At 40.7% G+C, this 26,409-nt stretch overlaps 1 protein-coding gene across 1 annotated transcript in view; it reads right to left on the bottom strand.

Moving 5' to 3' along the window:
• trrap (transformation/transcription domain-associated protein) overlaps positions 1-26,409 on the bottom strand; it is a 74,031-nt gene that overhangs the window by 38,076 nt on the left and 9,546 nt on the right. Inside the window, exons 22-46 of the mRNA XM_029527334.1 lie at positions 23,407-23,558; positions 21,514-21,713; positions 21,037-21,254; positions 20,666-20,863; positions 20,190-20,450; positions 19,818-19,979; positions 19,403-19,499; positions 18,986-19,107; positions 17,385-17,555; positions 16,830-16,898; positions 14,946-15,065; positions 14,548-14,667; positions 14,082-14,246; positions 13,753-13,934; positions 13,412-13,610; positions 9,581-9,709; positions 8,448-8,714; positions 7,840-8,046; positions 5,719-5,877; positions 5,332-5,469; positions 4,439-4,549; positions 3,469-3,615; positions 1,455-1,668; positions 1,049-1,177; positions 62-211 (exon numbers count right to left, since the gene is read on the bottom strand). Coding sequence (XP_029383194.1) covers positions 62-211; positions 1,049-1,177; positions 1,455-1,668; positions 3,469-3,615; positions 4,439-4,549; positions 5,332-5,469; positions 5,719-5,877; positions 7,840-8,046; positions 8,448-8,714; positions 9,581-9,709; positions 13,412-13,610; positions 13,753-13,934; positions 14,082-14,246; positions 14,548-14,667; positions 14,946-15,065; positions 16,830-16,898; positions 17,385-17,555; positions 18,986-19,107; positions 19,403-19,499; positions 19,818-19,979; positions 20,190-20,450; positions 20,666-20,863; positions 21,037-21,254; positions 21,514-21,713; positions 23,407-23,558 — 4,087 coding nt within the window. The remainder of the gene's footprint in view (positions 1-61; positions 212-1,048; positions 1,178-1,454; positions 1,669-3,468; positions 3,616-4,438; positions 4,550-5,331; positions 5,470-5,718; positions 5,878-7,839; positions 8,047-8,447; positions 8,715-9,580; positions 9,710-13,411; positions 13,611-13,752; positions 13,935-14,081; positions 14,247-14,547; positions 14,668-14,945; positions 15,066-16,829; positions 16,899-17,384; positions 17,556-18,985; positions 19,108-19,402; positions 19,500-19,817; positions 19,980-20,189; positions 20,451-20,665; positions 20,864-21,036; positions 21,255-21,513; positions 21,714-23,406; positions 23,559-26,409) is intronic.

Below are 26,409 nucleotides of genomic sequence, written 5' to 3'. Positions count from 1 at the left end.
CATGCTTGCTATATATATATATATATATATATATATATATAATTCATGTTCATTCAAGTACCTGTGCTGTTTTCAGTGACCCCAGGGTTTGCCTGCTGGGGGCTCAGGTGTTCCCGCACCATTTTTTGTAGTGAGCGCATGAACACAGAGATGAGGCGGTCGATGTAGCTAGCATTGTAACTGCAGGCTGACTTCAGGATCATCAGTGTTCCTGGAAGAAAAACAAAGAGGAGGGGGCTGATGAAGTTAGGGACAAGAATAAATGTAAATTCAATAATCTAGATAAACTAGATTTTCAACACGGCAGTCTGTGCTCATACTTATGGCATGACAAGGACAGTTTTTTTTCCTTCTTTTTTGAGGAAATCTAGCAAAGGTTCTGGTGTTTGCCAAGGCTGGGATAGGTATGAGTAACATCTCTCTGTGCTGCTGCTCTCTGGAGGGGAGACAAATGTTAAAATGTCACCTGCCAGCCAGATGGATGTGTTCCATCAGTGCTCCCTGTTTTTGACAGCAGGATAACAAAAGCTGTCCACTGACAACTGCTGCTCTGGGAAACCATATGAAACACTGTCTACCTTTAGCCTTCTTTCTTATAGCCTTCTGGACACCTTGAGGGTCCTTTAGTTGGAAATTTATAACACTATATTTTGCTGATTTGCTTTTTAGGATACGCTTTTTTCATAAATACTCCCTACATCTGGGTGGATAACAGTAATGTTTCTACAGGGAAAGTGACCGAAAGCAGCAATCCTTCCCAAGACAACCTTTCCCAAGCCACTGGACTGTGGCCTCAGTTTAAACAGACCAGATGTTTGCCCAAGCAGCAGGCCCCATCAACTTGCATTTTAACGATCCACTCACCAGGATAATTGCTAAAAGTGACTAAGAGGTAGCTCAGTTTTGTAGGAAAAAGACTGGAAGTGTGAAAAATACAAATAAAAAAAAAATAAAAATACAGGGTTTATGAGCAACAAAGTGGGTGTAAGAGGTTAGAAAGGGATTAATAAGAAGATAGAAGGGAGAGCTGGAATACTGAAGTTCTTACCAAAGAGCTGTGTGGGGTTAGTGCTACTTGTGGCTTTTTCATAGTTGGTAAGTCCCTCATAGATGACTTTGCCCACAGCAGCATACAGACACTCCAATTCCTCATACTTGGATGCCACAGTCGATGTGCCTGGAAAAAGAAAGGAGCATTTGCTTTGAACAAAGCTTAAAAATGGAAATGAAAATCATATGTCTTTCTTTTAACACATAGCAAAACAACCTTAAGAATTGAATAATGAATTATCCAAACCAAACAGAAGAATGTTCCAAATATTTTGGCACTCTTTAATGAACACAACAGGGAGCAGACGCTTTCTCAGACACAACTGAAATATGCAGTTTAAGTGAGTGATACTGGTCTGACTCACTCCCAGATTAAATTTACGTCTTCAGCACTGTTAACTTACTCGGCTCAGTGGGGAAGATGCTCATAAGGCGAGAAAGCAGAGAGTGGACAGCACGTAGAACTTTGGTGTTGCCACAGGTCATACATGCAGCGATGCCTCGCTGGAGGGGTTTAAAGTGGGCCAGGATGGCTGGGGACTGCAGCACAGTCAGCAGGAAGCACAGAATCTCCAGTCCAGTGCAGATGTTGGAGATGTTGGCCTGTGCTGGTTGCTCCTGAGAGTACACAAATGAGAAGCGTGAACAGGAGGTCAGTAAAATTGAGTGTGTCCATCAATTATGTCTGTTTTTGTCACAACAGACACAATTTTATTTCGGCACTTATTATGCTGAATGAATATGATCACTCCTATTGAGCAAAAACACAATTCAGCTTTCAGCTCCGAATCCTAAACCATAACAAAAAAAAAAAAAATCATGGTGCATTTTACCAACAGAACAGCAGTTTTTTTGGATCCCACTGACAAGTTTCTGGTCCAAACCAATTTGAGGAATAAATAAATAAATAAGAAAAATCTGTATTCTCTACACTGAAGTATTTTTCACACAAAAGAACCAGGGCTTTGGGGTCACTGCTAAACCAAAGATCAATGGCCAACATCAGTAGTGATTTTGTCTAAATTATAATCAAAGTTTACAACAATGGCGGGGCCAGGAGGATAATCTAGGACAGATTCATGGCACTAATCTTGGCTAATGAACAAGGTGACTCTCATGATAAGACTGCAGGTAGATATTAAGGTAATATTGATTTTTGCACTGTATTAACAGAATGGGACCATGTCTCTGGAGACATGCACAGAGGGCACATTCTTGTATGTGCCTGAGTGTATCAATGTTTTGTGTGAATGTCCTCTGCCCCCTCCTAATTTGCCCTCTCAAGCCACTCCTCCTGACTCTTAATCACTGTCAAGCTAGTACAATGAGATGATAAAAGGTAATCCGATTTAGAGCATTGTTCATTAGTCTGAGTAAGACGGCTGAGCAGGTAGAGCAAGCTCCCGAGGGGAAAGGGCCTGCGTATGTGCATCTGCATAAGACCTACAGAAAGCCTTGTTTGTGAGGCCATCCTTATGGGAACTGGAGGGGTTGACTTAGTTTGTGTGTGCGTAGGCAGAGACAAAGGCGCTGCCAATGCCCAATGGAGGCCAAGGGAAGTATGTGACAATTGCCACATGGAGATAACCTCATCTTAACAGTGGCACCAAATCATACCAGAGAGACAAAGAAGAGACACCGTGATAAGAGTCCGAAAAGAAAGAGATGAGAGGAAGAAGTGGTGGTAAGAGACTGAGAAAGTCAAGGAGAGATGCAGAGAGGCACATTGGGGTGATACAGAAGCCAAGGATAAGGAGTCTAGGATGAAGGGGACTGTGGGGTTGAATGAGAAGGCACAGGCCAAACCGGATAGACTCCTCTTATCTCACCACTGTCATTATTTTGTCATTATGGCAGTTTGCGCCTCACTTCATGTATTACTGATAACAGACAAAGGACTTGGAGGCATTAGAGCAAATACTGAGAGCTTAAGCAGGGAGCAGGAAACTTCTGCAGTCTCTGGGAAGGCAAACAGCAGAGACATATTAGTCATCCTTTACCGTCTGCCATTTATTGCTTTGAGCTGTAACAACAAGTCTGACTATTTTGAATTTTATTGAACATGTTTGCCTTAAATGGATAAGCAGTAGAAGATGAATGAATGAATGTTTGCCTTAAACTGTGTTGTGACATTCACAAGCAATTTCAAATCATGTTTGATATGCTAACAAATACTTTTTTTTTTTCTTTTTCTTTTTTTTTTTTTTACTTTTTTGAAAAGTATGGTATCCTGAGCCAGAAAGGCGCAATATTTATTAATGGAAATGCCATGACAGATCTGACAAAAAAGCTGTGTAGAAACACACAGCAATTATATTTCAGTGGGCTCCAGACTAACTTTGCAACACGAATCTGGTTATATGAACTATCAAGACAGGCAAATATTGTGCTGCTATTCTGAAGGCATTGCCATCTTACCACTGTCATAAGCAGCTTGTCAAACCACTGTAGCTTCAACTCCGCACGAGGCCACATGTCAGGCCTGAGGGCCGTCTTCATCAGGCTAACGCAGCGACGAGAGAGCAGCTCCCCTGGAGAACCAGCCACATTGGTGCTGTCGTTCACCTAGGTAGAGTACAAGAAGGGAGAGTGGTATCATTATCTTCAGCAGTGACAATGGTTCTCTATCTCCAATATAACAATGGTGTTCTGTTGAGGTAACAAATGACATCGGACAAGAAAAGATGAAGCCATCAACCATATATTGTGATTTCATTCACATAACCATTCTTCAACAGTGGCATAGCCAGGAAGGAGACAGTACTTCAATCAGAAAGGCAAGTTCAAGCCAAGTTTGTCAAGTGACAAACATCCACCAAGCATCCTTGAACAAAACAACAAATGCCTATCAGCTCAAGGTACGATGCTCTTTGGCTGATTGTAATCCCTGTGGGCAGTGGAAAGATACAATTTTTCTACAGGAATCAATTTACTATCACAATACACTGTTATCAAGTGAAATACAAAGAAAAGATTATGCTCCTATAGACTGCTCTCTGAGCAGCGAGTGATTCTAACTGGTTATATTCAACAGAGATGGTTGGATGAACAGTGACAATGGAGCTTGGCCCAAAAACAGAAAGTAGGAAAGTCAAGGTGAGTGAAATCTCAACAGTCTATTTCAGGCTTGTAACCAAGGTCACAACTGCCACGAGGGACAGCTGTGTGAGGAGACACATAAAAGGACTGCGTATGTGTGTGTCAGTGTATGTGCACATTTGAGTGCGTAAAGATGTGTTCAGGACAGCCACCAGGTGTGTCCTACCTTCACCACTGAGAGGTTAGAATAGTTGTGTCCTACCTGCCAGCTGCTATGGATGGCAGAACTCTAGCCAAGTGTTTGTGTGTATCAGCGTAACAAAGTGCTCAGTGTGTCTGGTGGTATTACCTGGCATGCGATCCTGATGAGGAAGTTGACCACAGTGTCCGTATGTTGTTTCTCAACAGGCTTGGTGAGCATGGTCTCTGTACCTGGCATGGACTGGCTGCGGCCAAACACCTGAAAACACGCTCACATTAATAATGTGGTATTCTTTTGTCTGAACGCCAAAAAAAAAAAAGAAAGAGCCTTCTAAAAAAAATAAGACTTAAACTTTCACAAGTTAGGAAAATAAAGACATACTTAGACAGCAGTAGTAACATTGCAAAAACCTTTAGTCAGGAAAGAATATCAAAGACCTTTTGCTTGCATTGTGTACAGTAAAAAAGTAGTTCTGGAACTATGATTTCCTGATAATTACCGTTGCGACTTTCTGGGAAATTAACATGTCCACAGCTCCAGCAGAAACAAATACTGTAATTGCATTTCTCCCCTGACACCAGGGGAAAGAAGAAGTAGCTACTAGCTACTATGACTTGTGTCAGGTTTTCCAGCAGTGATTTCACGCATCATAATACAAAGCCAATCATCTTAAAATATAGTCTGTCATTTGTGATGGTATGCAGGATGCTGCCTGGATATATGGATGGTGCCTTTTTGTTGATTATGGTCATGGTTTGATGCATTTATTAACTCCTTTGACACATTCAGCCTCCTGAGTATTTTCAAATTACTATGGTTGTCCCATTGACAACACACAGCTACAGATAAACGGATAGAGACGGTTCCTTGCAGTGGGAGTCCAGATGCAGTCTATGCCTAAAATTGTTAGAAAAAAAATTGTTGCTTGATCTTTGATGATGAGAAGCATGCGGCATAGAGGGACCGGCTCCTTGCTGACAGGAATTTGCCGGTGACAAACACATTCCACTGACATCTGTGAGTTTTCTGATTGAGCTTACCGTGGAAGCAGCTCCAGCTGCAGTACGGAATCTCTTGACATCCTGTCCAGCAGCAGCAGTGTCAAGAGACAGTCCTCTTTTCACAGCTCCCCCACTGGTTCCTTCACCACCAGCAGCTACTTCAGCCTCAGACTCAGGCTGCCATGCAGAAATGAGGAATAAATGGGGAGGAAAAGTAAAAGTTCAACTTAACAGAATAAACATGCATATTTTGTCAAGGTTTATTACGAGCTCCTACGAGATTAATAGTTATGACAGATGAGAATATTGGTAGTCATAAAATGATTAAGTTATCAGCATTTCAAATGATTAGAAACTATTGTTCAGGCAGCTTCTTTGTAAGGTTTTGCATATCTGTGTGTATATCTACATGATTAAGGAACAAACCTGTTGGTCTTTGATTCTCTGCAATTCCCACTTAATGACTACCTCAGCCAGGTCAACAGCAAGTTTCCTTTGCTCTATGGTGACACTGGGAGTGAACCCCAGACGCTGCATTGCACTGATCATGTGCTGCACCAAGTGGTGGCGCACAGGGTAGTACACCTGGGAAGAGACAGCAGCAATAAATACACAGTCAATCAAGAGGTTCTAGTGTTTGTATTTGATTCTAAACAAACTTCTGTTCTAGCATCAGTGACAGATGATCATTGTTGCCATTGACATATGTAATTATAGCCAGCAAGGCTGAGCAGATGCATGAGCAGTCCTTAAAGATAAAGCAAACATAAAATGTAGCCGTGGTAGCTGGTGGCCTATTTTTTTGTTGTAGTCATCTTGAGACACATGATACAGAATCTGCTGTAATGAAATGAAAAAAAAAAAAAAAAAAAAAAAGATATTTTGCAGAATTCTAAGGTTATATTGATTTTAATCTGAAAGACCGGGTTAAAGTTAGGATCTCAAGGTTAGGATTGTGTGCCCTTTCTTACAGCCACATCTTAAATCTGGATTATATATTTGAGAAGGGAAGCCTCAATGTTTTGGACACTTATTTTATGGTTTTGATGTTTAAATCTGGTCCAACTATTATTAGAGTTGTTGCTGAAAGTCCCATAATCTGACCACAGCCTCATGTCAGATGACATGAGGCTGCATAAGATCGACTTGTAATGGCTGTTAACCAAAAGCAGCTACAGACACTTCTTCCATACTGTCCCTACGACGCTTTAGATTTTTGGACAGCACATGCAAAGTTAAGCAGGGCACTCAATCTCTCAGATCCTGAATCAGAAGAGGCAAACTCTAAAGTTGTGTTCCCACTTAGTCTCAAGGACATGATGAGACACACTTAGCCTCAAGTATTCAGACACTCAAGAGTCACTTAACTTCATCTCAAACTGAACTGGAACTCTCAAACACCAAGACATGCGTAGACAAAAGAGCAAGAGATGAGATGTCTATCTGAGGGCTGTTGCCAGTGTCAAAGAATATTAAAGCTTCTCACTTTGATGGTAATTATGGTCGATAGAGCAGGACTTCACAGCCCCTTAATGACAGAGTGGCTAAGCCCTGTCCATCACGTGTGCACACTGACAAACACACACACAATTTTTGCATTTCATTTTCACATGTACGCTAACTCACATGCACACACAACACACACAGTCTCTCATCCGTCTGTCATTATCTCCTCCCCAGTGTAATTATGCTGATGTGATTACATTAGATTAGTCATCTGGCCCAGTGAGAGCAGCCTGTCACTGAGATAGAGAGCAGAGCTGAGGAAAATGTCAGTCTTCTGCTAAGAGACTGTCGCTCTTTAACTGGCCAGGCAGCGAACATCAGCTGAAGGAACAAGAGGCCAGACAGTGTCTTTGAAGCTAAAGGAAGAAGGTGAACATAAAGGCCAATGATCCTTTGCCAGTGTTGATTTGTGCATAGATGAGTCCCTTTTTGACTCTGCGATCATCACTGTGAGGGTGAGACTGAGAATATATCTGTACTAAGACGATTACAGGCAGCAGGCGGTTACTATCAACCTCACTGCTCACAGTTAATGATCCAGCTTTTGACTAAGAGGGAAAACAGTGCACAGCATAATTGTGACTATTCCCATTTAAGAGTAGGTAACTAATAATCACATTAATTAGTTGCATATGAGATGTGAAATAAAACAACCATCTTTTAACGTTGGTGCCTCTTGACTACTTAAGAAGTGGCATGCGATTCAAGGTACCCAGATAATCAATAAATATATCTTAAAAAATGGATCTGGACACAGAGTTAGCCTTTTACTCCTTGGAATGGCAGCTTACCTCTAAGTATCACTTAATATGTCTGTGTTATCTTCATTAGGATAAACAGAACATGAATATTATAGCAAAAACATGCAGAAAAGTTTATCATTATTATTGTAAAACACAGGGACAGAAATCAAATTTGTTTTGACTTTTCCGTCTGCACCATCCTGGCTGGTTGAATATACTGCGAATCAATACGCTCAATAGTGATGGACTGACAGGGGGAAGTGCACAGCGGACCAGTTGTTCTTTTATATCACCTTACCCGGAAGTGCTGCACTATAAGATGCAGTATATGGACCAGCTGAGGCACTGTGTGACCCTCTTCCACAATGATTTTACGAGTCCAGTGGGTCAACATCTGGTGGCCGTCCTCCATGCGAGCAGGCACAGCTGGTGTCAGGATGGCCATAGCCTGCCGTACAATGGCCCGTGCCTCCATGGTGTGGGCCTTCAAAAGGCTGTGGAAGACCTACAAAAGCACATAAACTCTCATAGTCAACTTTGTAAGATAGCAAAATTTCAGGTTTTTTTTTTTCCATTGTTTCTTTTTTTAAGCCCTTTAACGGCTGTTTCTTTCTCTATACACCCAAACTTCATTGAATGCAAGGTTTTAGGCAGCAGAAAGCACACACATTTATTTTTTCTTGCGAGCATATACACATCCGTACCACATTAAATGTAGTAACTGCCCTTATTTTAAGGGTCTTCCATTGTGTATTCAGCTGCTGTTATTTCATTTCACTTAGTTCTTGTCATCTGGATGATTTCTTAATTTTATTTGTTTCTGTGTTTTACAAACACATTGGGTGTTGTGACGCTAAGCACAGTTTTATGTCTCTCCAGTCTTTCTATCCTTGCATGCCTCCTCACCTGCAGTACGATCTTCTTGTGAATTGCAAACTTTGCAATTATGTGAGCCAGGAGTAAGTGTCCACTGTATTTACAGGCAGGGTCCACGCAGGCTTTGGGCAGTAGACACGGCCAGGCAAAAGTCATGAGACGACGCAGTTTGCTGTTGCGTGACTTGTTGTTGTCATGAATGTGATGGGGTGCATGCTCGACGAGCAGAGTGGAGAACTGCAGCAGACAGATTCGCAGTGAGTCTAGCAAGTCAGCCTGCTTCTCTGGGTCCAGAACCTTGAAAGGGGACAGGAGAGATACAAGGTTTAACAGTGATTGGTAAAAAGGAAACAGGTTTTTTGACAACTTAGAGTCATCTATTAACCTAAACTTGCACGTCTTTGGATGGTGGAAGGTAATCGGAGCACTTGGAGGAAACCCATGAAAATGTGGGAAGAACAGGCAAACTCTGCAGAGAAAGGCCTCAAACTTTCCATTTGGATGATATCACAGCACAAAAGCAACCTGCTCTTTTTACATACTGAAATCCTCATGTCATCCTCATCAAAAATACCCACCAACATGTCAATTCCCTGGAGAAGAGTTAGAGAGGAGAGCAGATAGAAAGAGGAAGGTGAGGGGAGGGAGGAAATGAGTTTTAACCACACCGTAGAGGAGCCATTAGCAGCCATTAGGACTGGTGTTAGTCAGTGATGAGATCTGCCACAGCACAAACAAACATGCTGACCTTTAGCATGGTCACACCATGACATTTACACCAGGAATTATAGTCTGGCCTGATGAATGAAACGTGATGAAAAGAGGGACCAGTGGAATGGTGAGATGGAGAGCAATACAAAGACAGATAGGAGGGATGGTAAAGAAGAAAAGAAGGATGAGATGCCAACAATAAAGTGATCGAGTAGGCAACAATCAGGCTAACTGGAATTTAGTTGATGATGGCTGAAAGTATGAAGATGTGTTGAGTTGATAACGTTTGAGAGCAAATGCAGAAACTAATGAAATCAGAGAGGCCAATGGAGAGACAAAGTAATGTTGTTGGGTAATGAACAAATGAAGCTCAGGGAAGAAATTAGTAGGCTGAGTGTAAAGAAAGATACTGAAGAGAAAAAATGCCCGCAGGTTCACATGTGCATGTATACCTTAGTGATGAAGACACTGGTAATACTTTCCGGATTGTCTCCTTCAGGGTTAGGGGGCCCAAGCAGCTGTTCACCTTCCCCTTTCTCAAAGCTGTGCAGGAAGGCTGGATTCAAGATGTGTTGCAGCACCTATGAAACAGAAAAAAACAATAAATAAAATCTAAATAGCTCCATTCAGTTGGAGGAATGCATAGCCTCTACTCTTCCAGGTGTTAAAATGTGATGATGGCTGACTTGCACACCACCAAGAAAGGAGAAACTAATCAGTGAAATCACCTGGAGTGAACTTTCAGAAACTGCATGAAAAGACAAATCTGCTTCAAGACACATAATTGAGTGATGAAAGTATAATCTACTACCAAAATTTAAAATCAGAAGTACACAAATCCTTTTCAGAGTGATCATGGAGAAACGTTATGATGAAATTCTGTACTGAAATAAGACACAGCTTTATTAGCTTGTATAAGGTGGAATAACCCCACCAAAGAACAACTAATGACTGCATTCATTGAAGGAGCTGCTATCTGTTAATGAACCGCCACATTCAATCAATCATTGAGGAGGACATGGTATCACTCAGTGGAAAACGAGCTGTGGCAGCTGATGTTCAGGTTCCTCCATTAGAACATTATTCACACACGCTCTGCACAATGTACATCCATGGTTGACAGACTCACACATGCAAGCGGAAACACTCACACGCCCTTAAATGAAGACACAAAGCAATGAGCATGATTGTGCTCTCCAGGCTTTGCCTATAATGCCATTAAAGGATGTGATGCTGCAGGCTGTGTGTGTGTTGGTACATGTGTGCACATACAATGGCTCTGGGCAAGTAGCCTGAATCTCATTCTGCAGGTGCCTTAATTATCTTAAATCCAATTTCCATACACTTAAACAAATAACAAGAGTCTGTTGTGAATGTATGTGTGTGCGTGTGTGTGTTGCAGTGCTGTGAGTGTTCTTTGCCAATAACAGAAATGAGATGGAGGCAAAGGGAGAGCCAGAATAATATAATGTTCATACACATCAAAAATCTGAAAAATTGTGTGTGGATTTTATTGTGAAATAGCCACAGGAAGTCTTGAATAATAGTCAATTCGAGCTATATAAGCACCTTTTTAAAGTTTTTCGTCAGTAGATCATTTCATTTCAGTTAGGCGAAGAGCTGTGCGATTTAATTTTACCGAGGGCAATCTCAAAGCTCAGTCGCGGTCTGCCTCGTCACATGCATTCAACCCATTTTGTTATTTGCTTAAATCTGACTGCTAAATAAACAAGCCAAAGAACAACAACAACAACAACAACAATAATAATAATAATACAGTTGAATTCAGATGTTAATTTCTTTTAAACTGCAGTAGTATTATAAAAACATGTCTTGTATCATATAGTCATCATGTATCATGGCATTAATCATCTATGTTGTTGTTATATGTGAATATTAGAAACATGCTTTGAATCTGAAGAAAGGTTTTGTTTGCATGTAGGTGCTAGTACTAATAGTTTATCTTGACCCTTGACAGAGGAGATGCTACCAGCACAGAAATCTGCTACACTGTGTCATGTCTGCATTAAAAAAGCAGCAGAATGTGAAACAGATGCACTGTGCTTCATAAATTTCATACACGTGTGCTTGTTTGTCTGCTTGAAATCTATTCCATGAATAGTCAGATACTTGGGACAAAAGAGCAGTACAGCACAGAACAAAGTGCTTTTCTTTAAGAACAGTTTAAAAAGAACAAAGGATGCAATACAGGAGCAGCATGAGGTCAGTCCGTGCTATTGTAGATGATTCACTGTTGCTGTTCCACACTGTCTCTTGTGTTTTACACACTTCTGTCCGTGTATCACTAGAAGTGAAATATTCTCCCAGACCCCTCTGCATGCTACACAAGAACATGAGCCTCTATCCACACACACCTGTGATATTATGCTAGTGGGAGAATACCAACAGCAATTATATAAATGTTGGCAGCGGTAACACCCACATTCATTCTCTTTGATATGACTCACACACCAATTAACGCAAGTTAGTTCACAGAGAAACACATTCTCTCCCACATCAATCAACGCATGTCTTTATGTCTGTCTCTCTACCTCACAAAGACAAGAGACACACACACACACACACACACACACACGGTACAACAGAGGAAACCAATTAACAAAACAACTCTGGCCGGTTGCAGATCTCTGACCAAAGAGACTAAATTCTGCACTGCTGGGGGGGAGGGGATGGGAACGCCCCAGAAAAACATAGCACAGTGAGGTGGCTGGAATCTGCCTCCCTTTATTTTATCTCTTTTTCTAGTCCATATGCCACTAAAGCAACACAAGCTGAAAATGAGGGAAGAAAAGCAGGGTGGAGCTTCAGACACAAGTGCATGTCCTTGGATTTTGGTACATTTGCCAGCTTTGTGTGTCTGTCTGTGCGTTTTTGCCATTTGGCTATGCGCAATTGAGTGCCAGGGCAGGCCTTCCCTACTGACCCGTTTGGACTTAACAGCAGTGCTGTTGCTCCTCTGTGCCAGGTTGTGTGGCTGTTACAACTATGCAAAATATGTGTGTGCGCATCTGTCGGCGTGTGTGAGTTTAATTAAAAAGCAGCCTGAGCGATTGTAATGCTTGCAGCAGCAGGTCAGGTGAAGAGGACAGAAGCATTCATCTGTGAGTCTCTGAGGGTCTACTACCAGAGAAAATGACCTTCCTGACTCGATCAAAGAACTTCTGCTACAAAACACACCAACCATAAAAGTCACACAGATCAGGTCCCTAAATGACTGCATTTCCTAGATGATGCTCAAATAATTTTGCAACATGATTTATAATCCATATTTCTATCAAGGACTGGGTAATATGGGGCATTTTTTCCATAGGTTTTTCAAGTGAAATCCAATGCATTGGTTGGATTTGTATTTTCTCTCTTTAGCAGGCTTTAGGAGCAACTAAACAAAACTTTGTTTATACAGTAAATTTCACTCCGGATGGGAAAGGCAATGTGCTGCATGAAGTGTGCGCCATCACAGAAGTTGCAACCACAAAATAAATAAAACCACGCAAATGAACGGCACCGCTTGAGAGATATATATATATATATGCTTGAAAGACAGTCACTATGGAGCACTCTAATATAATTTTGTTTCATGTTTCTGTAGCCTGGAACACTAGAGCTAAAGAGAGTTTTCATTGAGAGCTGAGGAATAACTAGATGGTCTGTTCCAGCTGACCTGAAGGGTCTAGCAGATTAATAAATCTCAAGAAAATCTGAGGCACTGAGGTACCAGACCATGTATGGCATTCAAAACAAGCATTACAATTTCAAAATACGATTTGGTCTTATTAATTTTTTCTCATTAAAACTCTGGTGGCTGCCTTTCATAGTAAAAGTAGCTGCAGACAATTGAGATGCTTTGGGATATTCCTGTGAGACAAGTGTTATAGCAGTCTAGCCAGCAGGAAATAAAACCATGAAAGAATTTTTAATAGTTCACCTGGGATATAAAAATCCTTACCTTCACAATATTTCTTAAATGATAAAACACCAAAAGGGGAATAATAATAACAAGATAAAAAAAATAAGTAATATCTGCTGTGGTACCAGAACAGGACAGAAACAAATAAACAAAGCTAGAGTCTATAATCCCTCCCTTGCCCCATTATACCAACAAAACCAAACCAAACATCATACATATCACTGTTTTTTCTTGTGTGGTTAGTGATGTGAATTCAATATCCAATCATCATTGCAATATCAATTTCAAATGATTGTTGGCGAAACTGTAAAAGTTACTGGGGAATTTTAAGGCATTGATGATTGAACTTGATTACCTTAGCTTTGAGCTCGTCACTAAAGTGTGGGTCGTTGAACTCAACAAAACGAAAGAACAGGGCCCGTTTCTGGGGGATGGAGTAGTTCCTGGGAATCTCCTCTTCCATATATTCCTTCAGGAAGGTCATGTTGCACAAGAAACGACCCGTAAAGGCACGAAGCAACTGGAACAGCAGCTCAATTTCTGAGTAATTGCGCCTTTAGAAGAGACAGGCAGTCAATAAATTCATTGCATGGGTAGAAAGACATATGACTCATGTCAAAACCAGTGATATTGTATGACATTGTTTTTGAATCATTTTTGATAGCAATTTTTCTCAATTTGAAAAACTGTACTCACTTGCAGTAGCTTAGCAAACAGTAAGCAAGCAGCTTGGGCTCCTTCCAGTTGGTGGCAGCCATGTTGTCTTTACGATGTCTCTCCTGGAAGGCCTCGCTTACCCAGACTCGTCTGAGCTGACTGACCAGGGAGTGTTGTCCTGCTAGCCAACCCTCATCATTCTTCACTATAATGCTGATGATCTGAGCGAGAGGATGATGAAAAACCATGAGAGGTTCCATGGTGGAATTACTGTTATACAATATTCAGCTTTGGACTTTCTGAAAATATGTGTAAAATGTATGTAAAGGATGTTTACTTCCATAGAACTGCATTGAAAAGGGGCACACCTTGATGGCTTGAAACTGGAGGTCCAGTCTAGCTGTGGTGGTGGAAGGAGACCCAGGTCGAACAGATGCTGCTGTGCCAGCAGGAACCAGCAGTGGAACAAAGCGGGTGGGATTAGAGGCCAGCACATCTCTTAATGGCTTGGCATCTTTGTGTTTCAGAAAACTCTAGAGGAATAAATAACCATACAGTACGTATAACACAAAATTACAAATTAACAGAGAAAAGTTCTCACAATTGACTTAATTACTTTAACAAGACATTTTTGAGATGTATAATTTAGAAAATTACTTTTTTTTTCCCCATTTGGTGTGATCAATATGGTTTTAAAAAAGGACCACAGAGCCTGGCAATAACTAATTTAGACCTGATTAAAGTCTATTACTAAAGGAGCAAGAAAGCAAAATGTTGTTCTAATGGCAAATGTGTCAATGAAATGAGTGCTATTTGAAGTTTCCATTCTCTGACCATGAACATGCGGCTCCACTGTGGATCATTTAGCGTAGCCTCCATCATGAACAACTCCACTGTCTGAGATGGGTGGCGTGTCAGGAACTTGATCAAAGGCTCCCTGAATGGACTACCAGCCTGATACAGGAGGGAAGAATGAGAAAGAAAGAGCAATTATGATCATTTTAAATTTAAAGATATTTACTATAACATTCATTAAAGCATAGCTATAGCCATTTTATCTTCAAGCCAGTTTGCTCTTTTCCTCTGGACTGTTGGGGTGATGCTCTTGGACTTGCTCACTGATGCTCCGACTTTTGTTTTATGTGAATCGATTACCTATTTTTAACTTTACTTGTAAAGAAAGGCTGGACAATCCCAACAAGTCTGTCAAAAGAATGGCGTTGATGACCTACCTCTATGAGCATGGCCCTCTCTGTCTTCATGACTACCTCTAGCAGTGGTTTGACCAGAGTCTGTGGTGCAGCTGGGATCAGGTGGAAAAGGTTAATGATGGCAGAACAGATCTTCATCTCCTAAAGATAGAGGCAGAAAGGGAGAGAGGGAAGAAGGGAAAGGATGATTTTTTTCCCCTCTTTTTTTGGAAAGATGACTGGACTAACCACGGACATAATTTCTGACAGAAAGTCTTGATGGACAGCCACTGTGGAAAGACAAGAATGAATCTTAGTCAAAAGTCTGACATTGGCTTCTATCATCATTAGAAATATGACTTCCATCAGGAAAGGTGCAAAGCACCAAGCTCACATGAGCTCTTGGAGTGAAGCAACAAGATACAAACCAAAGACATTTACAACAATCTCCATAGACCCTGTTTAACTGAGATCTTGGACAAAAAGTCAAAATGAAAAGGGGGAAAACTGGCCATTTTTATCAGTTACAATACAAGGTTAGAGCAAGACTTTAGATGACAGCAGCATTTCTGAAGACGACCACAGACACATGGACACAAAAATACAGGGTAACTTCACCAGCACCAATACTATCACATTGGTTAAATTCACCAGCACAACATTGGTTAAACTATATTTCAATCACTGACAGAGCCACCAACAGAGGGCGCAACACCAGGTCACATCTCACCTCAACGCCCTCCAACGCAGGCTGTACCGGAACGGAAACAATGATCAGAGTCAGCAGAGCAGTATGTGTGTATTTTTGTGTGGCTGTGTGTTGTCTGTCTTTGTTCCATATGGAGGGTGAGGAGATAAGACAGTGTGATAATGAAATGAATGGGACAGCAGCACCCGTTGCAGGTGACCTAAGAATCAACTATTCTCAGCTATAGGTCAATAGCAGTGTGGTGACCACATTGGATTGTTTGCAGAGAATCCAACACAGAGTCCATGGCATTTGCAGGGAAAACACTCCTCTGACAATTAAAAGGTAATGAATACAGAAACTGACATTTTATTTTGTCCAAACCTTTTCAGTCAAATTAAAATGGTTCTTTTTTTCCCCTGCAAGTTTCACAGTCTTCCTCACACCTCATTATTCCTCTCCATATTCTCCATGTCAAACCCTTCTTTCATGCCTTCATGTCTACAGGCCATTTTTCTTGGCCCTGCTCCATCTGTCTTTCTCCAGTTTTTGTCTTTATCATGCTCCCCTAATTGACCCCTTGACCCCTCCTTTATGTCTTTGCCAGCTTTCCTGTCAACAGGCACAAAGACCACAAACCTAAAGGAGGGATAGACAAAGGACCAATTTGCATCTAATTAAGCACACCACCATGTGATGGGGCAGGATGAACTTGCATAAAAGGCAAGGCAAGAAAAAAAGTGTTTTACTTCTATAAGGGGGAGTGAGTTGTTTTTATCCTCTCTCACACCTTTGTCCTGCCTTTACAAGGTTATCTGTCGAGAAGATAATGAGGAGACGCAATGCTGGGCCCACGACTGCCTGCCTGGCGCCTAATTAATCATTGATTGTAATATGGCCATTCACAACTCATCTGGGAGGAGGCCACATTGAAGAGGTGTTGACTACATGTGACTATGGCTTTGTGGGTATAAAAGCCAATTTCTCTACCCCTACTGTAAAAGATGGTTGGTTTAGGCATGACAGATCAACTGAACATAAAAAGTGCCAGAAGACAGTTGTATGGACCCATTCCTACAGGCTATGAGTGCTCCTCTTTTGTATTCTAGCAGAATATCCACCAAGATAGATGAAAGAAATAAGAGACATGTCATGAGTGATGAAAACTTCACATTTGTTGTGCAGTTCACAGTGCTATAAGGTGTGAGTAGAGGACAATTGGAACGGCATATACTTACATTGCCATCACCACGCTGACCTCCTTTATGTGTTATCACAACCACCTCCATCCACTTCCTCAGGTGTTGCTGTAGAACATGGTAGCAAAAAGGAATGAATCTTTCCTTAAGAGACTTGAGTTATAAATGACAGTTTATTCTGTAATAGTTGCGTAGTTTGAAATTTTCAGCAGATGTTTTGTTAATTAGTTGAAGATGTACCCAAACAATAGTTGTTGTTGCTCCATGGTTCTCACTGTGTATTTAATGTGTTGGCTTTGCTAGCCTGAAAGTGACACAGGTGCAAGCAAGGATTGTATCAGTATGTGTCAGAATTGTTTAGATGCTGCTGGTATATATCAGAAAAACAATGTGTTGGCAGTCCAAGTCTTGTGGGTTTTGTTTTTATTTGTTTCGACCTTATAACTGGCACTGCCAAAGCTAAAATTTTAGGTATAATGTATGGCATAATGAATGTCATGAAACTGCGTTCTGCACTGTCAAGTGCTCTGAATAAGCGACAAATACATATTGCGTGATAAACACAAGGAAGAGGACAAAGTTGACGTTTCTCACCATCATTTGGTCACAGAACTTGTCATTAAACGAATTGGGGAAAAGCCGCGTGACCGACGTTAGCCGGTTCACCACGTTGAGTGTCAGGCTGCGGTAATCACCCAGCATCATTAGCAGCGGACGCATATGAGTGTGGATCTGGTCCACCTCTATTGTAGCACCTTCCAGGAACTAGAATAAGATACAAGAACACAATTTAAAAAAATCTGAACTCAACTTGTTTAAAATTCTTAAAATAAATACTGTAAAAAAAAAGAAAAACAAGGCACAAAAGCCATATCGAGTATTGCAGTTTAGTTCATAAGATCTACCAAATGTACATATATTATGATAACTCAAAGTTTACAATATAAGTGCAATCTGGAAATGCAGGATTGTTTTTCTCCGACAAACTTCTGATGAAGCTGGTAAAGCTGTGAAATATTTTCCAAATCTGTGATTCGGGAAATTCTGCTTTCCCAAAATATAAAACCAAATCAATTCTAGTTTCCATCCACAAATCATCTTCCCTTCTACATCAGACCTGGCCTTGTCTGGATTTCCAGCCCCATGAACTGCTCTCGACCCCTTTACATCTCCATTAAGAAACTAAGGCCACTCAAATGAGGGCATGGCCAGCCGTAAACAAGCACACATGCCAACACTAAGCATGGATGACGCACATCCACACCTTCACACACATGGGAGGGGAATGATGCATGGCAGCCGCATTCATTTTCCTCTCAGCACTGAGAACAAACACTCCATCCTGTATCGATCGGGCCATGGCAACGCTCATTAAGGCTGGCAGGGCAGAGATGAAAGAATGGCGAGAGGGCAGAGAATGGCTAAGAAATAAATAAATAAATAAGTCACAGGATAGTGAAAAAGAGTGACAGGTAAAGAAAGAAAATGAAGAACATAGAAATAGAAAAAAGAGTTTGGGAGGTGGTTGGATCGGTTACAATGATACGGATACTTCGATGAATATAGATTAATAAAGAACTTTTAAGATGACAAATGGTGATAGATACAATTCTTATGAAAGGGTAAGGAAGAGTATGAAAATCAGGATTGTAAAAACTATACTTAAAATATACATAGAAAAAAGGAACATGAAATAATGAATGTACATAACAGTTACAGTAAAGAGGCAAATAAGGAATGGTAGTGTTTTTGTTCAAAGGGCATTGGGATTGAAAACCGTGATATTAGAGAGGTGTCAGCTCTTGAAATCAATTCAAAATAAGTGAACCTAAAACAGTGTTGCTTGAACACTAATATCTTGAAAAAGTAGGTAGGTAATGCACTCCTGGAAATCTTCTACAGCATTGTGATGGTGAATGTCAATTTATAAACACCTGCTGGGCTTTGTTTGCAATGAAACCATAATGTTATCAATTTGATAAGTCTAATAAAAGATTTCATAAAGAAGAGACGCCACTCCAGTTCTCCTATAAAACTGCTTTAAATTAAGGAACTGGGAAAAAAAACTTGCTTGTTATAAAATTGAACAACGGCAACAACTATTTCAAGTATACAATTTATTCTACATCGTGGTGCAATGTATTGTCACCTACACTGAAAACCATTTAGAAAGTCAACAGTGACTTCATACTGACCTTCCTCATGCATGCCTCTCCTGCTTCTTGGAGTTCATTGTTGGTTGAGTTGAGGGCCTTAAACAGTGCTGCAATGATCTTTTCTCTAGATTGTGGCAAGTAATTACAGGCTGCCAGGGCATCTGCACAGTAAGAGTATAAATAACTCACATTAGATGATGATGAAATTGCTAAAATAATACAAACATAAGACTCAGCGCTTTTAAGATTATGCTAAATTGTAATTAACCAAATTATCATAATAATGGAAGATTATGAAAATAAACTATACTGACATGAAAGTAGTTAGACTATCCCAATGATAGAAGATCGCAGTTTACATCAACATACATTTTGCAATGAACATAAAAACAAGTAAGCATTAATTTATACATGACACTATGACGTGGCAAAAGGGCCCACTCAGTTTCTACTCACTGAGGGCAGCAATGCGTAGGGGAACCAGGGAGGGAAGGCTCTTGTAGCACGGCAGCTTCATTAGAGCAGCGTCCTCTGCCTCACATAGGTTCAACAGCTTAGGAAATGTGGAGGGGGAAGGGGGAAAAAGAGGTCAGAGGTCAGTGATCAAGACTGCTGAATGCTATAATTTCATTAAGAAAAGTCCACTGTAGGTAAATATTTCAGGTAGAATAATGATGTGTCGCCGCTTCAGCAGACAAGGTTCTCAATTAGCAAAAACCAAACATGAGATTGCATGAAGCATCTATTTTGTGAATATCTTGTGATCTAATTGTAAGGTGCCTTTGGACCATGCAGCATTGTGCAAGTAGTAAATTTTTTTATTCTATATTAATAACCGGTTTGATGTTTGACTGCTGTCTATCTTGCATACCTCTGTGTAGAACACCTTGTGCTCCATGAAATTAAGGTCCATTGTGAAGAGGCGGGGCTGCAGGGTGGTGCAGAAGGTATTGCCTTCCATCAGGCCAATCTGGGCGTTGGCAGGCTGGTGTCGTAACAGGTGTTTCTTTGGGGGAACCATATCTTGTAGCACCTGGAAAAGGAAACACCATCAAAAACAATGAATGTAAATTGAACAATACTTTCAATTTACATTCAAGTTCTGCGTCATCATTGATCACTCATTCCTTTGTGGTAGTCCTGTTTGTATTTAAGGTGAAATAGAGTTCAGTTTCATACAAAAGTCTTGTTGAATTTTATCACAACATACACTTGTAGAAAACTTCACACTTCTTGGTTTTACCTCTTTGTGTGGTTCCATGATCACAGTAACACTCTTGCCAGTGACCTGGGCAAGAACCTGCAGAGAGTGCATGGCCTGCTTTCTGACAGTGGAGTTGGGAGAAGTCACCTCTCGAACCAAGTCGTGCGTGACCATGTGGAAAGACTTGTCCTGGGCAGCCAGCAGTTCCTCAGTCTTTTCTTCATCCTTCAGTGGGGTGGCACAGCGTACCAGCAACTGCTCCAGGGTGGTCTTAGCCATGGCCACTGCTCCATTTGACACCTATGTGAAAATCAAAAGATGTTGGTTTGGTGCAATGGAACAGCGGTACAAGTGAAGCGCTCAGATGAGAGAACAAGGATGCAAGCTCGTAGAAAAATAAAAGTAAGGCATCATAGGAAGACAAAATAATTCTGTACACAACTACAAATTAACAAGTTACCTCTATCCTTTTGAAATTATCTTCAATATTATATTGTGCACTCATTCACTCTAACCTCTCCTGTGAGGTCCATCATGACAAACAGCAGGGCCTTAAGAAAGGTGAGCTGGTTCTGAAGCACCCATATCAGAGGCAGTCTCTCCATCAGGAACTTAATGGACACAACACCACCAAGCTTGGCGTACCAGGCCTGCTCATAACAGCAGGCACACAGACGCTCCACAATGTAGGAGAACAAGGGCAGCTGACATGCCTGCAGATGTAGCAAAAAATTAAATATGTCAAAGAATAAGTAAACACTTGTTAATTTCAGAGTGGATTTATTAGAAGTTTTCTTAATGACCCCTGCAAACTATGGGCACAATGACCTTGGGTGTTGAGGTCTTTATTAAATTTACCAAAAACACTCCTCTGATGTTTACTCACCCTCTCCTTAGAACCAAGGATGATGCTGGCCACATCAAAGATGACGGCCAGTGCCACTTCTCCTATCTTACATAGCTCTTTCTCTTCGTAGGCCATGCAAATAGCTATGGCATCAATCAGAACCAATGGATCCATGCCCTTTGAGCCATTCTCCTCACTGTGGAACATGGCTGTGCTTGGCTGGCTGCCTAATTGGTAGCACTGAAGCAAGAATGGCCCTGGGATCAAGGGAAAGGACAAAATTATGTTTAATATTAAACATATTTATTTGAATATAAACAATACTATATTACGCAACGTTAGGTGTAACTTAATCTCTCTTTGGTGTTAAACAAAACCAAGCTTTAATAATATCACAAAAGGGGAAAAATTGGATAATGACAGATTTTTTTGCGCAGTCGGGAATAGATGCCAATGCCGTGCAAAACAGAAAGCCAATATTAGATTTAGAGTATGTGAAGAGCAGCAGTCCCTCACCGCACTGCTGGGCCACAGCAACCATGGTATAATGGCGAATCAGGCTGGCTACGAAGGGCAGCGCACTGGGCCTCAGGTCCTTTATCACAGCAGACATGAATGCCCCAGTCAGGGCCTGTTCAAACGTTCTGCGGGCAGGGGTGTCTTGTGCTTTGTAGCGATGAGAGATGATGACATTGGGGATCCACTTCTCAGTGAAGCTAATGGGGGGGGGGGGATTACATATTAACAAGGACAGTATATTTGAATGCGACAATAGTACTGACACTTTGTTTTAGCTGGAAACCTTAAAGTCATTTAATGGTCTGTGTTCAGCCCGTTTGCCAAGTATTTCAAAGTAAAGACCCATCTCTGTTACCTCTGAGTCTAAAGGTCTGTATCTCCCATTCTTTTAGGCCTCACATTTTCTCCCATCTTATTTCCTTTTGCCTCTCTCTTTGTCCCCAGTTGGTATTTTTGTTATTTACTGCAGCTGAAGGCAACTAGGCCGTGATGTGATTGAGCAGCTGTTTTCTCCATGCTTGAGCTTGTGTTTTATAATGCCACACGCCAGGGGCAGACCTGATGGATCACTTCATTTCATTATTGCCATTTAAAGGACTGCTATTTGGAGAAAGAGAAGGAGGGCTGAGAGAAAAGGAAAAAGGCAAGCAAGGAATGTGGCAGATGGAGAAAGTGAGGTTGGCACAGAATGTCAGATCAATTGCCCTTCATTCGTTGGGAGGCCTGTCACTCCTGCAGTCCTCCATTCTATCCAGTTGGCATTTTATGAATTACTCTGTCATTTTTCTTTAAACTAAAAGGCTTTGCTCATAGTGACCCAATGCTAAGGAAAAGAGACGGCATAAAGTAAAAAGAAGGGTGGAAAATGAGAAAATGAGTCAAAATCACATGAAAGAGCGAGAGAGACAGCTCAAATCGAGACATCAGACAAAAGCAGGAAACAGTGCAGCCCCCTTCATCTTAACTGACACACTTCATTATCCCCACAGAGATGTGCACACAGACACAATCATGTGCATGTGTGTGTTAGTGCTTAATGACAGGAGAGTGCAAGGGGCATGGTGTAGTGTAAACAGACAGGAAAGTCAATTAGCCCCTGCCCAGAGATCAATGATGATAATGTGACTAACCCACACGGCAACCACCTTCCCATTCTTGTTTCTGTTCATGTATGTGTCTCCGCCTCACAGTGACACCTACCAGAGAGTGGGGGTGGCTGCATGTGTGTAATTACCAATTCCTAGGCCTGAGACAGAATTGATGAGGCAGTGTGTTGGGGAAGGAAGAGAAGATATGAGAAATAGATTCTGAACTGGCATGATGGGTGGGCTTTGGGGAGGACAGACAGGGAAACAAAGGGGTAAATAGAGCACATAGGGCAGAGTTCATGCTCAAGTTAGGCCAAGGAAAGGTTAAAGAGGGGGATGATTGATGTGAGAGCTGGCTGTGTACTGAGCCAATGTCAAACACATGGCAAATAGTTTTATCGCCTCGTGGCATTTGTGCATACTTGAGTAGCTATTTATCATGGCAGCAACCAAAAACACACAAATATAATCGAATAACTAGTAAATCAAAATATATCAGGGCATCATTTATGTAGATAAATGCACCAACAAAAGACATTCCTTACAATGCATATGATCATGAATGTGGTTAAAAGGAAGGAGGAAAAAAAAAAAAAACAAAACAAAACAAAAATGTTATATACATTTTTTAAAATCTGTATATCTATAAATAGTATTGAATAGTGCATTGTAACTGAAATAAGCATTTATATTCTAATGCTTTAGTAACCCCAATAACTAGACATATGGCACTTAAAAAAAAAAAAAAATTATATATATATATATATATATATATATATAAAAACCAATTACGTTTACTTACTTGGGATGAGACAGAAGCTGGTAGAGAGCGTGCTTATTGTCATCGAGACTGGTCATGGCCACCAGGAAACACTTAATGACCTCCCAGGCCTGTCGTCTGTAGTAGGGCTCTGTGTTGGCACTCTTCAGACAGTCTAAAGCTGTCTCTATCGCCTTTGAAGGAGCATAAACAAACCATCACCATTTTCATACTGAAGTTATTCCTTCATGTTACAAAATGCAGATAGTCTTAAATTATCAATATGGAAATTGAACTGTCATATATATATATATATATATATATATATATATATAAAAAATTTTTCTAGAAAGCAATGCAATGCCTTCTGGCAAAGCAAAGGTCATAATTCTTACATTATGGGCTGAAAAACCACAGCAGCCAGACAATTAAAAAAAGAAAATTAACAAATTAATGCCACTCAGAACAAAGGGGGAAAGATTAAGAGGATGCAAGAATGGAAGAAGGATGTAAAAAAGAGATGAGGGCACAATGTAATTGAATTGTGGGCCTATCCAGTGTATAAAGATATCAGCATACTTGTGTCAGGACTGTGACTCTGACAAGTATTCCATTATAGGTACGAGCAACAGTTAGTTTCAGAAAGGTTTCTAACCCTGTCATTTTGTGTCAGACTAAATGTCAACTGATTTTAAAAAAATTGCCATTTTCCCTTTGTATTTGTACATCTGAATCTGTCTATGTCTATGTAAAAGTCCCCCTTACATGGTGACATATTAAATAGGAAATGTCTGCCATCAACTGCCAACAGATCAACCCATGCATGTTTTATTGGGTTTATATTTGGATTTCAGCCGGACCACTCAAGACATTCTATGCTTTGTGTCACTGCAGTGATGAAAGATTAACTGCAGATTTTCTTCACTGACAACTCACTATTTGGTGATATTTATGCTCTTTTCTAATCTACCCAGCCTCAAATCCCCGCCACTAAGAAACACCCAAAAGCACGATTTTCACCATGAGGTTTGGATGTGACAGTGTTTCATTTTGGGCACACATTTTTGTGCAATCTCAGGGTTGAGCAATCTCCAAGAAGTCAGTCACATCCTTACTCAAGAGTGGCTTCTGTCTGTCCACTCTAATATTAAAGCCTGATTGATAAAGGCTGCTGAAATGGGAATCTCCACAGCTGGTTCTTCCCTCTTCCAGAGCTGTTTTAGTTTAGAATGACTGCCATGTTGATTAATTCACCTTTACTCTAGAAAGGGTCTAGTAGTAGTTCCAAACATCTTCCATTTCACAATGACTGAAGTCACTGTGTTCCTGGGAGCCCCCAATACTTAAAAAACTGTTTTGTATCTTGTATCTTTAAGCAACTTCTTAATGTTGTTTTGTTTTTTGTCCTGAGATGCAGTGTGAATTGTGGGCATTTGTATACAAGTGTATGTGCCTTTTTTAATTTTGTCAATGCCATCAGCCACATGTGCAATCCATTTGCCGTATTTTGGGGACCATAAAGCGCACCGCATTATAAGGCGCAATACCAATGAAAGGGTCTATTTTCATACATAAGGCGCACCGGGTTGTAAGGCAGACGATAAAACATATATAAAGAAAAGGAAAACAGTCAGAAAAGTCAAACTTGCACTACATAATTAGTTATTCAACGTTGTCTGACGTTGCAACCCATATTCAACCAAGGACCAACGTTAATACACCGTCCCTGTGTCAGCTGGGAATGCTCCACAATCCATCAAGTGGAGCGGCTTTGTCGCTTACCAAAGTCGCACGAAGACATTTTGACTGGCTTTTGAGCACAGTGTACCACATAAAATTGGTTCGAGGTCAGTAAGCACAACAAGAATTCATACATAAGATGCTCTGCCGATTTTTGAGAAAATTTAAGGATTTTAAGTGCGCCTTATAGTGCGAAAAATACAGTAAGTTGGGAGATATATTTGGAGGAAAATTTTAAGCAAAGTGCACACACCTGACCACAGTTTTGGGTACCACAGCATATTTTTGAATTAAAATAATTGCAACTGGATATGTAATAAAATTGCACACACCTTTAAAAATTGATTTTGAATTTGTCATTAGTGGTTGAGTGTAAACTGATCAGAAAAAGATGCAATAGTAGATTCACTTTTACATGAATACATCACAGTAAAGTGTAGAGGATGTTACCAGATTTCAATATTTTCCAAACTTAGTGTAGACACGAAAAAGAAATGCTTTTGAAAGCAACTTCTGAGCATAAATTAGTTTCTACATTAGCCTTTTAAAAGTACAAACTTAGAAAGACTATTTCTGAGGAACTCCAAGAAGAAATAAGATTCAAGCGGAATGCAAGAAATAGAAAAGAACTTGAAAGGCAAAAGAAACTGGAAATTCTGAGATATGAAGCTTATATCCACTGTGAATGTTTCTTTTTCTTTTTTTTTTTTTTTTTTTTAACTCATCGCTCTACCTTCACGAGGTTCACATTGTTCAGATCACTGGTATTTGATCTCTCTGCCTACCTTACAGCATTTTAAGCCGTTGTTCCCTCAATGTGCCAACTAACCGTACGGCTGCATCTAGAGCCTGCAAGAGATTTGTGCCTTCAGTCTGTGCATGTGGGTGTGCAGCATGTGAGTATGTGTGCTGCCTTTGCTTATGATGATGGCAAACACACAGATGGATAGCCAGGAAGAAGGAGCAGCCATTAGTGAGAGTAAATAATGCCGTCATGGTGGCCCACACTAGATTGATGATAACTGACTGGGGATGAGGAGGAGAAACAGGAGATGAATTTAATTACGTGGAGGACACACACATATCCTCACTGCTCCCTCCCTTGCACACACACAAAGCCCTGACAAGGATATATTACTCTCTGTGGAGAACAATAATGAGGAATATCATGCTGTTTTACGCGGAAGTCTTTCCTTTTAAAACTACTATTCAAAAGTAAAAAAGGAAGGAACGGGCTTCAAACTGTTTCAGTTTATGGAGCGAAATCTTCCAAAAACTTTCCTCATCAGATCTCTTCAAACACAA

Source organism: Echeneis naucrates, chromosome 19, assembly GCF_900963305.1.
Source record: "Echeneis naucrates chromosome 19, fEcheNa1.1, whole genome shotgun sequence".
Taxonomy (NCBI): Eukaryota; Metazoa; Chordata; class Actinopteri; order Carangiformes; family Echeneidae; genus Echeneis; species Echeneis naucrates.
The sequence above is the reverse complement of the archived record's forward strand: the minus strand, read 5'-3'. Positions and strand labels throughout refer to the sequence as shown.